Below are 14068 nucleotides of genomic sequence, written 5' to 3'. Positions count from 1 at the left end.
GGCCTTCCTGTCAGCACAGGCCTTCCAGCAAGCTAACTAGCACACTGGCAGAGCTCTTTTTGCAACTGGAACTAACTGATTTTTGACAGTTAGCACCAGACCCAAGGACACATGGTAAGTATAAGGTTGGACTCTTAGTTTTGTGCAAAAAAAAAAAAAAAGGGGCAAAAGATTGAGAGTAAAGAAATAATAGTAGTACAATGAGTCCTCTCACAATTTCAGGAGCTTACTAAAATAGAAATAAGACACTGTATACACTCTCTGTTGGCACTGCTGGCATCGCAAATTAATATTTTGAACACTGCTCTTAAACAAGTATGACAATGAAAGATAAAGATTAATATCTAGATAATTAAGAACTCACCTACAGTGCTCATAAAACTCCATAAAACAGGACCTTTTCCTGCCAGAGCTAAAAAAACCTTCACAATCGATTTACAACACATAGATTGCATTTTTACACTGTATTGTGGGAAGTTTTCTATTTGTACCACAACCAGATGTTCAAGTACTGGAGTGTATACTTCAGGAATCTAGAAGAGATAGAATCACATATCAGGAGACAGAAGGTGCAAGTTCACTAAAAACAGCAAATTATTCAAGCTTTTTAAAATTGAAGAGGTTTTCAGATCTTGAAGAGAAAGTTTGCACCATCACCCTTATCACCAACAGAGTCATAGGGTTGTTAAATTATTTTATAATAACCTCACAAATGAGGTTTTACCTGATCACTTACAGTATCTAAGTGGAAGATAACACTTGCAATAGACTGAAGAAAACTTGGCAGCTGGTACATATGATCATCTATTGATTCTGCCTCAGTGAGATACATTTGTTTACAGCGCTGAAGGAGCTCAACATACATGATGTCAACATCTTTTGAGTTGATAGCTTTGCATGACTTGAAATCAGAAAGAAAACAAAACACATCATTAAACTGAATGAGATTAAAACACAAACACCACCGTTCAGCCCAGCACCCATGCATACAAGATTTCATTTTCCATAGACTCAAAACAGGTCTGATTTTCTCCCTCCTCCCAACCACACAGATGCATACGTTCCATTTTTTAAGCACTGCATTCAAGGCAAGGGAGATTCATATTCAATGCACTGCAAAGTCTAGCAAAAAATGCATGCCTGATGCAGCTAAAATTTCCATACAAAAAGAATACACCAATTAAACATGTAGAATAAATGTGTTCTTTAGACAAATGATCAAGTCAACATGCTAAAATGTAATGAAATTAAGTACATACAGCAGCAAAAAGTCCATATCCACGAATAGCAATTGACAAGTTCTTGTTGCTGGCATCTATTTTTCTGATGATGCCATAAAACTGTTCCATGAAGAAGCGCAGCTTACTCTTGTGCATTTCTGCATCTTTTGCAACCACTGCAGAGATCTGCACGTTATATATAAAATTGGACATTTTATAATTTAGATAAAAACAAAAAGTTAATCTCTGTATACAGATGCTATTCAGCAACTTCCTCAAACCAACCTAACATAAAAATAACAAAACCAGAGCACTGGCACACCATCATGATGAAACCTCCTGGGCTAAGATGGAAGAAGAAGAAAAAAAACCAAGACTCACCAAATTAACACCAGTATAAAAAGTTAAATACAGTTAATAAGCAATAACTCATTAAACATTCACTGAGCATTAAACTCCCATGTAGAAACAGTATCTTGTACGGTGCTCAAAGTAAAATCTCATCTCAGGCAGCACAGGAAGATTATAGTGGAGACAGAAAAACTAATAAATATACAAGAGAAGGGGGCAGGCAGGAATGAATGAAGCAGACTGCAGGAGAAAGAAACAGAAACAGCAGTGAAACTAGAAAGATAGATTCTCCCAAAGCTCACCAATTGGTAAGCTGGAGAGAGGGTAGAACGTTGTATAATATTTGGGGAATTATAAAGCTAAGATGCTGAGTTATAAACTGCAGTTATTGTACCTGTTTCAGAAATGCATCCAAGGCAGAATGGCCAGCTTTCTTCAGTTCAGCATTCTGATGGCCACACCACTTGGACATTATTTCATAAAGTGAGATATAGTTGTCCAGAAGGCAGGGTGTAAACTGAACAGCATGCACGCTAAACAAATGTAGGCCAGCTGCAAAGCAAAAGTTGCAATTTAAATTGAGAATATTGTTACAGCTAGAGCATGTAGTATATATACTTCTACCATGCTTCCATACCATAGCATGTAGCATATATACTTCTACCTTCTTAGATAATTGCAATAAACCAATATTCATAGAATTTACCCTAACAAACATTCAACAGAATATAATTCTCCTGTCATTATTCTGGTTATTATTATTTTAAACATCCAGCTTCTGACTGATCTAGTACCGCCTGTGGAGATTGCGGATATACTCACTAAGCTTAAATCGATAGGACTAGACACAGCAAGCTTAGGTATGACTGCTTTAAATCAGGGGTGCCCAAACCCCGGCCCTGGGACCACTTGCGGCCCTCGAGGCCTCTCAATGTGGCCCTCAGGGAGCCCCTAGTCTTCAATGAGCATCTGGCCCTCCAGAGATTTGTTGGAGCCCGCACTGGCCCGACGCAACTGCTCTTAGCGTGAGGGCGACTGTTTGACTTCTCGCGTGAGCTGAGGGATGAGGGCTCCCTCCACTGCTTGCTGTTTCATGTCTGTGATGCAGTAGCAGCAGCAAAGAAAAGGCTGGCCTGGCTTTGTGCAAGACCTTTTATAGGCCTTGAGCTATTGCAAGACTTTCATTCATTCATATAAGTTCAGCTTTAATATATTCATTTATGTAAACTTATTTAAATTTATTCAAATTTGAAATATAAATTAATTCTTTTTTCCCCAACCCCTGACATAGTGTCAGAGAGATGATGTGGCCCTCCTGCCAAAAACTTTGGACACCCCTGGTTTAAATGAAGCCTATTAAGGAAAGATTGCTTGATATTGAGAGTCAGGAGCTATTCTGTGCAGCTGATACCACATGCTTCCTCCCCCCCAACCTGCACATCCCAATCAGGTTTGGGAGGCCGGCTTCTTTTTTTTATCACTTGCAGTGCCCACAGGCTCGCAGAAAATTCTCCCTTGCGAGATGTAATGCATTTTCCTCAGCTTCGCTGGCAGCCAGGTTTAGTGGTGTTCCCCACTCAGAGAGAAGACGTGCCTGTGACAGGAATTGTGTGGAGAACACATATTTTTTCACTGCCTGCTTTATAACATCCTATCTGGCTCCACTGCTGAATAAAATGCAGGGTTGGGGAGGATTCAATCAAGCTATAGTCTCTTCTTTCTATATTGGAAGCTGATTCTGTCGACAAGGTTGCTAACTTTGTCTCTGGGGTATTGGCGGGAAGAAATTCTGGGTCTTCTGTTACTTTATGGTGAGTGGAGAGTAATGGATGATTATTATTGTTTTACTTTATTTTTGTTTAGTTTTTTGTTGTTTTTCAATTACATTTTCTTTATCTATGACAATAAAGGTCTTATGTATGCATATGTATTTTAAACATATTTCACATCTTGTTTACAAAAAATAAGGTAGATGTGCCATGCCTTTTCCAATAGAGCAGAAATACGCAGTCAAAAAGATATATCTCTGCAGAGAGTTATTTATTAAATAAAGTTCTTACCAACAAGCACCGCATATCGCTTTAATTCAACCTGGAATGTCAAAAGGTTCAGTATAAAAGACTTGTTTCCCAGAACTCTTAACATCTCAAGAATTATTGTTTTAAAGTAAGAAGGAAACCCAACACACCTGTGGATTTATAGCCTTCAGTGCAAAATCAAAGATCTCTTTTGAAGTCTGTGGATCTATAAGGGAAAATATTCAAATATTTAAATAAAGTTATAAGTTAGTATAAAGCATAAAAGTTGGTATAAAAGTATATCAAGTAAGTATAAGTATAAAAATAAAGTTATAATGCAGCAATGTGACATGGACATGATGAGAAGAAAAGGTAGTCTTCACAAAAATTTGTTCTTCAATTCCCTATTACATACAAACTTAGAAAACTGTGGTTTGTTAACTAATTAGACTTAAGGCACAGCAAGATATTAAACCATGGTTTTGTCTTGGTTTGTTCTAACTCTTGTTACTTAATAGACAGCAGCTCTCCATGTTCTCACATGCTAAGGATCTGTGGTTTGTCTTAACATTCCCTTATGAAGGAAAGAGATCCCGTGTGATCCCAACATGGTTCATTCACAATAATCTAAACCAGGGCTTTCCAAACCCCAGACCTGGGGCCAGAACTGGGGTTTGGGGAAAGCCCTCTGCTTCGTGAGCAGAGCTTACCATTCCACCTCCGTGCTGCATTCATTACCAGTAGATCTAGGCACCAGCATGATCTAGGTCAGGGGTGTCGAACTCATTTCATCCTGGGGACCACACTGGATTCTTGGCACCTGCTGAGGGCCGATCTCAAAGTGTGGCAGCCGGAAGTGACCTGAACACAGGAAGTGATGTCACTTGTGACATCACTTCCTGTTTTTTTTAAAAGTTGAGGCTTCTCCCACGTTCTGCTACCCCACCCAACCCCAGACCCCATTCTACCACCAAGCATGCCCTGCCTCACCCCACACCAGAACCCATTCTACCACCAAGCATGCCCTGCCTCACCCCACACCAGACCCCATTCTACCACCAAGCATGCCCTGCCTCACCCCACACCAGACCCCATTCTACCACCAAGCATCCCGCCTCACCCCACAACAGACCCCATTCTACCACCAAGTATCCACTGCCTCACCCCACACGATCACATTCTACCACCTAGCATCCCCTGCCTCACCCCACACCAGACCCCATTCTACCACCAAGCATCCCCTGCCCGCCAGCCAGCCAAGACTCCCAGTTGTCCCTCAATCCCCATTCTACCACCAAGCATCCCCTCCCTGCCAGCCAGCCAAGCCTCCCAGTCGCCCCCCAGCCTCCATTCTACCACCAAGCATCCCCTGCCTGCCTGCCCGCCAGCCAAGCCTCCCAGTCGCCCCCCCCAGTCCCCACCTACCTGCCACTAGCCAGGACCAGGGAAGCCACGCACAGCGGCTCCTGCTCCCAGACCCCCTCTGGCCATGACCAAAGCCCAGGAGAGCTCTGGCCGCGGCTGGAGGGAAGGCTGAAAGCTGGAGATGCTGCGCGTGGGTGCTCCAGCTCTCAGTCACCCTTCCGGCTGCGAGCGAGCCCTGCTCACGCCTGGAGGGAGGATGGAGGACCGGGGACGCCATGCACAGCTGCTCCAGCCCTCAGTTGCCCCTTCCAGCCACAGGCGAGGCCTGCTTGCAGCCAGAGGGAGAACCGAGGTCTGGGGACGCTGCGCGTGGCTGCTCCAGTCCTTGGAACTCTCTCCAGCTGCGGGCAAGCCCTGCTCGCGCCCGGAGTAAGGACCGAGGGCTGGGGTTACCGCACGCAGGTGCTCCAGCCCTCAGTCGCCCTTTCCAGCTGTGGGCGAGGCTGGCTCACAGTTGGAGGGAGGACCAAGGGCCAGGGACACCACGTGTGGCTGCTCCAGTCCTTGGAACTCTCTCCAGCTGCGGGCAAGCCCTGCTCGCGCCCGGAGTAAGGACCGAGGGCTGGGGTTACCGCACGCAGGTGCTCCAGCCCTCAGTCGCCCTTTCCAGCTGTGGGCGAGGCTGGCTCACAGTTGGAGGGAGGACCAAGGGCCAGGGACACCACGCGTGGCTGCTCCAGCCCTAGGAACTCTCTCCAGCTGCAGAGCTGTGCTCGCGGAAGGAGCAAGCGGGGGTGGGGCAGCCCCAGAACTCCACCAAAGCTCGGGGGGCACCCAAAATGGCTCTGCGGGTTGGATCCAGCCCGCGGGCCTTATCTTTGACACCCCTGATCTAGGCAGTCGCGTCTGCCTGGATGTCCTGTTGAACAGCCTTCTGGGATGCCATGCAACAGATGCGACTGCTCAGAGCGTTCTGGTGCCCAGATCTACTGGGAGTGAACATGGCACAGAGGTGGAATGGTAAGCTTTGGTCTGCCAGGGGACTACTTTTTTGAAGAACAGCGGTTGCAAGTTTGGTGACTGCTGATCCAAACCACAGGTTAGGAATCAGTCTGAACCTAGCATACCTCAGGATGGGGAATAATGAAATGTCCCCACATTTTAAGATCAGAACAAAACTTCAGTCGCATTATTAAAGATTAGGATAGAATGTTCATGACAACTGTAAGCCCTGTTACTTCAGACTGGTGATGAATTGGTAAAGAGGCACAAACATATGTAAAATCAGGGCAGGGATGCCCAACAAAAGCTACTAGGTTTGGGCACAGGAACCAAAAGTCTGGAAAGTTTAGAAGGGAAAATTCCATGTATTTTGAGAGAGGCTAGCTGTGCTATTCATAGTCATTAGGAGATTTTAATAATACACACCTTCATCCATGGACTTAGTAAAATTATACATTAGCGAAGTCAGTCCTTTCAGACATCCAGCTACTACTGGAAACTTGGGCTCTCTGACTGTAGAGGTCATCTGAAAATGAGAAAAAGTTACACCCAAGTACACTATTGAACCAGGCAGTTATTCTGAGACTTCAACATGCAGTACAAGGAACTATTTTTAATTTTTTAAAAATCAAAGGAAGAAAATAATTGCCTTCAATTGTCTTCATTACAACTAACATTCTGCTCATTTAAAGTTTCAATGGACCAAATATTCAGCATGAATTTCTTTGCAGCAAAATTCAGTTAAAACCATTTGTAGAGTTATCTCCTCTGTAAGTCCTCAAATTATTCACACACTGTAATTTAGGAAACCACTGATTCATTTCCAAGAGTGAAACACTTCATTGGTAAATAAAGTCTCTAACAATCTTTGTTTTCAATATTATGTTAAAACACGTAGGAGTAAAATGCTATTCAAGTTTCACAAGAAGCCTTTATTTTACCTGTGTTTTGAGTTCACCCAGATAAGCTCGGAACAGTTTCTCAGAGTTTTCAAGCATGTCACTAGGCTGGACTTCTCCCAAGATTCCCAGGAGCTCATAAATCTTTTCCAAAACTTAGAAGAAGAAAAAAATTAGCATCCTAATCACTTATTTACATTTTCTTTGATATTAGTTACATCACTGCTTTAATTTCTCATAAGTGGGGAAGGATTTGATCGTTCACACAATATTACAGATCTCCAACTTCTTATTATGGCACCTTCACATTATCCTGACCTTTATTCATCCCCACCGCCACCCTTATTTAGAAAGCCAAAGGAGGCTACCCACAAAGTTTCTGTGACTGAGAGAAAATAAAAGATCAAATGAAAACATGCACACATTGTTTCTTGCAACCCTAATAGCAGCATAGCTAGAGAGGGCACAAAACAGTAAGTGCTACAGGTGCCGCACCTAGCTGTGAAAGTGGCCCCTCCGACTTGCCGCTGGAACTGTTCTGGGTAGTGACAGCAATGTGTAGCGTTCACCGTTTGGTTCAGCGAGTGCCTGAGCGTTGCCACTGCTGCCTGAAATGGCTCCAACAGTGAGTGGGAAGGGCCAATTACACTGTGCATTGCAGCGCCTGCATTACTTACCGTTTTGTCCCCCCCAGTTATGCTCCTACACTCTAAATATAGATGAGCTCGTCTTGAAAGGGAACAAGCTGGTATATGCAACAACACTTCACACCTAGTTTAGTTTCAAAACCAGTTTCACTTCACACCTAGTTTAGTTTCAAAAACACTTACGCTCCCTGAGCTGATGATGATACTTAAGTATACCCCTCCTAAGTGAAGTACTCATTGTATCCTTCAAGGCACACATACCCTAGCCAGAACTCTAGCATGTTCCCCAAACCATCTCTGTGCATGCACAACACCCAATGTGAATACAGAGATCACAAGGAAGAACAATTATCTTGTGAGGAAAGAAAACAGTAAGTATGAGACTCAAAGGAGATCTGTCACAAACAGTTGAGGGGAGAAATTTTCATAAGGACCAAGTGCAAGGCATTTCCTAGAATCGGATGAAGCTTTAGGAGAGACAACAGCTCCACAAATCCCAAGGGCTGATGTATGGTATTAAAGTGCATTCAAAAACAGAAGGCAAACCCAGTAACAGTTAATCAGAACTAACATCCACTGAAATAAATGGAATTTAAAAGTTTGATTCCATTTCTGTCCATAACACTCAACTCTATGCCTGTTTCCTTCAAAAAAAAGGGGGGGGGTAATGACAGCCCACTCCTAACCAACTCAGCCCAAGGCAAGGGAATAAACATTACCTTACCCTGAGGAGGCCTCTATGACTACATTCCCCACCACAAGATGCATGTGCCCTGTTGGCATGGTTGCATCTGCACTGGAAAATTAGTTAGTAATGGGACTATCCCCTAGTTAAGTGTGCATACAACTGCAGCCCAAATCACAACAGCTAACCTTTTGCTGGATTGTGCCAAAAGAGTTTAGTATTATAAATTACCGACCCATCATCTTCTAAATGTAAACAAAACATAATGGAAAAGTCTTACCTGTATCAGGAACTTTACTTTTTACGGCAAGTTCACCATAGAATTTGTTAAAAATTTCTGTGACTTTCATGTCTTCCATCACAAAGGAAGATCGTAAATTCTGAAGCAGCTAGAAGAATTTTCATAATAACCAGTGTCAAGAAATAATCCATATTTTAAAGAGTACTGCAAGATTAGTATTCAGAATATTTATATCCTGCTTTTCAACAATAACAAACGTCATCAAAAGTATTATATAGAAAAGGAATGAAAGATTCCCAAAGGGGCCCAGATTCTTCAAAAAGACACAAGGGGGACACTAGTGATTTTTCACAATTAAAAAATATTTATGTAGTACTGGGCTGTGGATATCATATCACCACATAAACTAGCATAACTAAATACTTTCAGAACTTGGAAACAGTTGAGAAATATAATACAAATGTTTACCTTAATCAGTAGCTCTAGGGCTGGGATCCTGCATTTTGCAGATTTGTCTTTTGTATAAACACTAATACATGTCCGCTGCATTTTAAAAGGACAAAAAACGTAAATACAATGCACTGTATTTGCAGTGTTATAGCTTGTACTATGTTTGCATGTATTCCTCAACATTCAACAGTGCTTTCTACACTCACTCCTAGCGCAATCCTAACCAGGCTGCTGCGGCACAACATAAAGGTGCAGAAACGGCCACTGCTGTAACACGTGCAGGGAGAGAGGCAGCCAGAGGTCTCCAGCAACCCATAAGGGGGTACTCAAGAGCCATGCCAACTCAATTGCAAGTCCAGAACCAAGTAACCCCATGTAGGGCTTTCAGGCCTTAGAGGGGGGTTAGGATAGGGCAGAGGCCTCCTTCGCCATCCCCGCCCTCCTCCCAGGCCTGACCTGCCCTCCTACCCGCACTCCCCCACCCTGAAACAGCCTAAGTTCAGAAAATGATAAGACCACCAGTGCCAAACATGCACTGAATGCAACACTTAATTTGATCCTCAATAGGATGGCTGAGAAAGATGTCTGATTTGAGCCACTGAAGTGTTGCTACCAGTCAAGGTTTAACAGAACAGGCCTGGGGGAAACCAGAAATCTGCCAAATATAAGGCAAGTTATCATGTATATTAATGGGCAGCTCCATCCCACCTAAGTTTTCCTATGCCAATGCAGTGATGTGAATGTTGCTTCTGCTGCATCCTGCAAAGGAATATTGGCTGTTGGAGGTCTCCTCGAAGTAAGGAGTCAAAGGGAAGCATTTCTTATAATGCTGCTAGAGTGGCAGTCAAAAAGGAGCTGCAGGATGGGGCATTATACTTTTGTTTGAGGCACGCAACTGTGCATGGGGTTTCTCAACTCCATACCGGGACAAAACAATTGACAAAGCTCTAGAAGATTCTGAGGTTGGCTTGCACACATCTCTACTACATGTGAAGAAGAGAAAGCACAAATGACTTGTGCTTCCTATTCTTCTGCAAAGCCATCCGAAATGCAATGTTCAAATCTTTCCTGCTTGTGAAATGAAAAAAAAGGTAGATACAAAAAGTTGTATTTTGTAGAGTGTTACAAAGGACAAGTATGCAGAAAACCAATAATGCAACCATTTAAGGGAGCAAGTACTTTGTTTATAACAAGGAGTGTTCAGAACAGAAACAGATATAAAACATGACTAACAGCTCAACCCTATCTCCCACTACTTCACAGCATGTAATCATACCAAAAGAGCACATGCTGCATGCTATGAGGGGGAAAGGATGGCCAGCAAGTGGTAAGTAAAAAACATTTTCACTTGTCTCTCAGTAGGCTGCCTGATCTTCTATGAGTTTCCTTGGACCCACACCAGCTATGTAGCTGGCTTAAGTCCAAGGAGAGAAAGGGAGAAGGACAGGTTGGAAAACTGGGGATAGGATCTGGCATGCAGCTTTGCTGCTGAGATCCTCCCCCTCCAGACCACTCCCCACCCACTGTCCTTCCTGTCCTAATCCTCCAGCGCCTAGCCTACAATTTTTTCACTGCCTTACTTCCTCTAGTGGGGCCTTGGTGGGTCATTGATGCTCACTGGGAGCCACCAGCTTCTTTTGATGGTGGCTCCCTCGCATTCAGCAGCAGTACCATTTAAGGCAGTGCCACACCATTTACGACAGCAGAACACTTCTTGACTCACCTTTATATCCTGTGCATATGGGTGAACTTGCAAGCCAATCTTTTCCAGAAAAGCACAAAGAAATTTTAATGCTTCTTCTCTGCATTCTCGAAACTGAAATCAAGAAAGCATTAAAAGTATTTCCCCCAGAAAACTGCAGAGTCAAACAGCAATAAATGTGCAAACTTCAAACCAGCTTCCAACCAGTCTTGTAAATAAGTATGCAAATGTTACTGGCCCAACTTTTGTTTTAATAGTGTATCATATAGATCAGAGGTGCCCAAACCCTGGCCTGGGGGCCACTTGCGGCCCTCAGGAACTCCTAATCCGGCCCATGGGAAACCCCAATCTCCAATGAGCCTCTGGCCCGCCAGAGACTTGCTGGAGCCCACACTGGCCTGACACAACTGCTCTCAGTGTGAAAGCAACTGTTTGACCTCTCTCGCATGAGCTGTGGGACAGGGCTCCTTCCACTGTTTGCTGTTTCATGTCTGTGATGCAGCAGTGGTAGTGAAGGAAAGGCCGGCCTTGCTTCATGCAAGACCTCTTACAAGTCATGAGCTGTTGCAAGACCTTCATTCATTCATATAAATTCCATCTCTGATAAAGTCATTTACGTAAATTTATTCAAACATGAAACATAAATTAATTATTTTTCCCCAGCCCCCAACACAGTGTCAGAGAGATGATGTGGCCCTCCTGCCAAAAAGCTTGGACACCCCTGCTATAGATATATAATAATGTAAGTAATTCATGATATACAAACCATAAAAAAGAAAAAGGCCCCACTCTAGAAAAGTTAAAAAAAAAAAGCAAAACCATCTTATCTGCCCCATAAATTCGCACTCATGAAGGCAACAAGGCAAGTGTATATTTGCAAGCACCTTTCAAACTAATATTGTCAACTTACTTCTTCAACAGCTAGTGATTTATGGATAAAAACAAGTAACCCATCTTCTTTAGAAAACACCAGTGACATCTGTAAGGCTGTGGAAAGAGCAGGCAAGGATTCAAGTTGTTTACACCAGTTATTTCTTTGTAAATGCATTATTCCAGTGGTTCTCAAACTTCCCAGGAGTTTTACTCCCAGGGTAAGTCTTTGTGGGGGAGGGAGTGAGGGCAGCTACGTGATCCCCAGGATAGAGTCAGTAATGGGGATGGAAGGGGGGAGCTTTTCTTACAGGTGGCTGCAGGACACTGCAGGAGGTGTGGGGAGAGAATGTAACTAGGAAGTGCTTTGTGTCTGCTTTTTTCAAGGTTCTAAGCATCAAGGAGTTCTCAGGAGAGCTGCACAGGGCTCCCGGCATCTCCTGCAGTCACCTGAACATAAAAGAAATTCCCCTTCCATACCGGGGATCCTGGGGATCATGTTGCTGCCCTCAGCCCCTCAAGGGATGGGGAGGGGGGCTCTTTACATGAATTAGTGGGTCGCAACCCACCAGTTTGAGAACCACTGCATTATTCTAGAATACATAAGATTAGTCTAGTACACATGGCATATCACGCACAGGAAACATGTGTAGCAGAAGAGAGATGCATCATGCCTACTGTTCCCATCTGCAACCTCTGTGCTGTCAGTAGGTTTAAACAGGGACTATACATCGAAGTCAAAGAGTTATACACATCCAGTGAAGCCAATGAAATTTATTTCAGAGAAACATGTATCTGACTGGTCAACATGTTAGAGTTATATATAAATTTACTAGAAAGCAGGTCTTGAGCTTGGCGAGGCTTTATTGCTGAGGAAAAATAGAAAGAACTGGTCTGCTAGTCATGTAGCATCAGAGGCATACCTAGAAGCCGGAGCCTAGGGCAATGACGTCATGATGCCACATGACATTGTGATATCACTTCTGGGTTCTCCCTGGAGGAAGTGGTGCTGGTGGCTTGCGCCCCCCCCATTCCTTCTCCTGTGGAGGCTAGAGAAGGAATGGGGGACCCAAAGCCACCAGCGCCTCCTCCCACAGGGAGAACCCAGAAGCAACTGCCTTATACATTGCACCCCACCCCAACCCAGTGTAGTACCTGGGGCAGGTGTCTCTCAGGCTCCACCCTAGTTACACCTCTGTGTTGTGTAGGATTACTCATTGCTATTTCAAGCTGTAATGAATTCCACTGGTCAAAAACTATAAACAGGTGAAATTGAAAACTTTTTTGTGAAGATGTTTTGGTTGTAATGTATGTTACAGTCCATGACCTGGGGTTTTCCCTGGAGGTGGTGGTGCTGGTGACTTTGCACCCCCATTCCTACTCCTGTGGAGGCTGGAGAATGAACAGGGTGGGGGCCCAAAGCCACCAGCACTTCCTCCACCTGGGGGGGATGACCCAGAAGTGACTGCCTTGCAGACCCCCAACATAGTGCCTGGGATAGGTAACAGGGGCACGCGGTGCAAGAGTGGCAGGTGACACCAACACAGTCCACAGTCTATGGAAAAGCAGTGCAGCTGCCCTGCCTACACCCAAGGAGGCTCTCCTTAAACCAGCTTTCTTAGGTGTAAGGAGAGCCTCTTCAGGTGTAAGCAGGTAGGGCAGCTGTGTTGCTTTTCCATGGACTACAATGGGGTGGTTCTGCCTTACCTGCCACACCCACACTGCATGCCCCTGGCAGGTGCCCCTCAGGCTCTAGCTCTGTGTAGGATTGCTCATGGCTATTTCAAGTGGCAATGGGTTCCACGAGTCCAAAAAACTGTGAACAAAGAGAACGTTCTTGTGTGCATTACACCCGAAATGTCACATTCACACCTTGCAGTCCACAACCCCAGAGCAGGCAGCAACCCACGCTTAAGGCTTCCTACAGCCCAATCCTAGGCATGCCTACTCGGAAGTAAGTGCCGTTATACTCAGTGCGGCTTCCTCCCAGGAAAGCGTGGACAGGACTGCAGCCTGAGAGCCAAGCCTATGCAGGTCTACTCAGAAGCAAGTGCCACTGGAGTCCACGGGGCTTTCTCCCAGGAAGGAGCGGACAGGGCTGCAGCCCTGAGCGGGAGGAGAACGCGGTCTCGGCCCCAGAGGCGCTACGCACCGCGGGCAGCGTCCCCGCTGCGGGTGAGGCAGGCCTCCGCCAGGGAGCGGATGAGGCTAGGGCCGTGGAGGGCTGCGCTGGCGGGGTCTGGGCTCCGCAGGACGCCGTGCAGCTGCAGGAGGAAGCCCTGCGAGCCTCCGGCGGCCAGGGGGGTCGCCATGGCCGACGCACGGACCCCCAGAGATCAGCCGGGCGGCGGACTGAACCAAGAGCGCCTCCGCGGGGAGGGACAGAGAAGCTCTCGGGGAAGGAAGCAACTGCGCTATAAGGGGGGGGGGGAAATTACGTGATCGGCGAGGCAAAAGGAAAGGGAGGCGGCGCCATGTTGGGAGAAACCATTGCGGACAGAAAGGTGGGGGTTGCAGCTAAAAATCGGGACAATTTCCTCTCGCATCATCTCCCTTCAAGCATCCTATGGGAGAAGCGGTTTCTCTGAGCTCCTCCTGCGAGAGCCGCGCGCAGCCTC

The 14068-nt window shown here is 45.3% G+C and overlaps 1 protein-coding gene across 1 annotated transcript in view; it reads right to left on the bottom strand.

Moving 5' to 3' along the window:
- PRKDC (protein kinase, DNA-activated, catalytic subunit) overlaps positions 1 to 13762 on the bottom strand; it is a 121630-nt gene extending 107868 nt beyond the window's left edge. Inside the window, exons 1-13 of the mRNA XM_066624419.1 lie at positions 13603 to 13762; positions 11491 to 11567; positions 10602 to 10694; positions 8897 to 8971; positions 8468 to 8576; positions 6898 to 7010; positions 6383 to 6482; positions 3760 to 3815; positions 3632 to 3662; positions 1966 to 2123; positions 1260 to 1406; positions 737 to 901; positions 365 to 533 (exon numbers count right to left, since the gene is read on the bottom strand). Of these exons, the coding sequence (XP_066480516.1) occupies positions 365 to 533; positions 737 to 901; positions 1260 to 1406; positions 1966 to 2123; positions 3632 to 3662; positions 3760 to 3815; positions 6383 to 6482; positions 6898 to 7010; positions 8468 to 8576; positions 8897 to 8971; positions 10602 to 10694; positions 11491 to 11567; positions 13603 to 13762 (1453 nt within the window). The remainder of the gene's footprint in view (positions 1 to 364; positions 534 to 736; positions 902 to 1259; positions 1407 to 1965; positions 2124 to 3631; positions 3663 to 3759; positions 3816 to 6382; positions 6483 to 6897; positions 7011 to 8467; positions 8577 to 8896; positions 8972 to 10601; positions 10695 to 11490; positions 11568 to 13602) is intronic.
- Between the last annotated feature and the right edge of the window lie 306 nt (positions 13763 to 14068).

The sequence above is a fragment of the Tiliqua scincoides genome, chromosome 4 (assembly GCF_035046505.1).
Source record: "Tiliqua scincoides isolate rTilSci1 chromosome 4, rTilSci1.hap2, whole genome shotgun sequence".
In the NCBI taxonomy this organism is placed as follows: Eukaryota; Metazoa; Chordata; class Lepidosauria; order Squamata; family Scincidae; genus Tiliqua; species Tiliqua scincoides.
The sequence above is the reverse complement of the archived record's forward strand: the minus strand, read 5'-3'. Positions and strand labels throughout refer to the sequence as shown.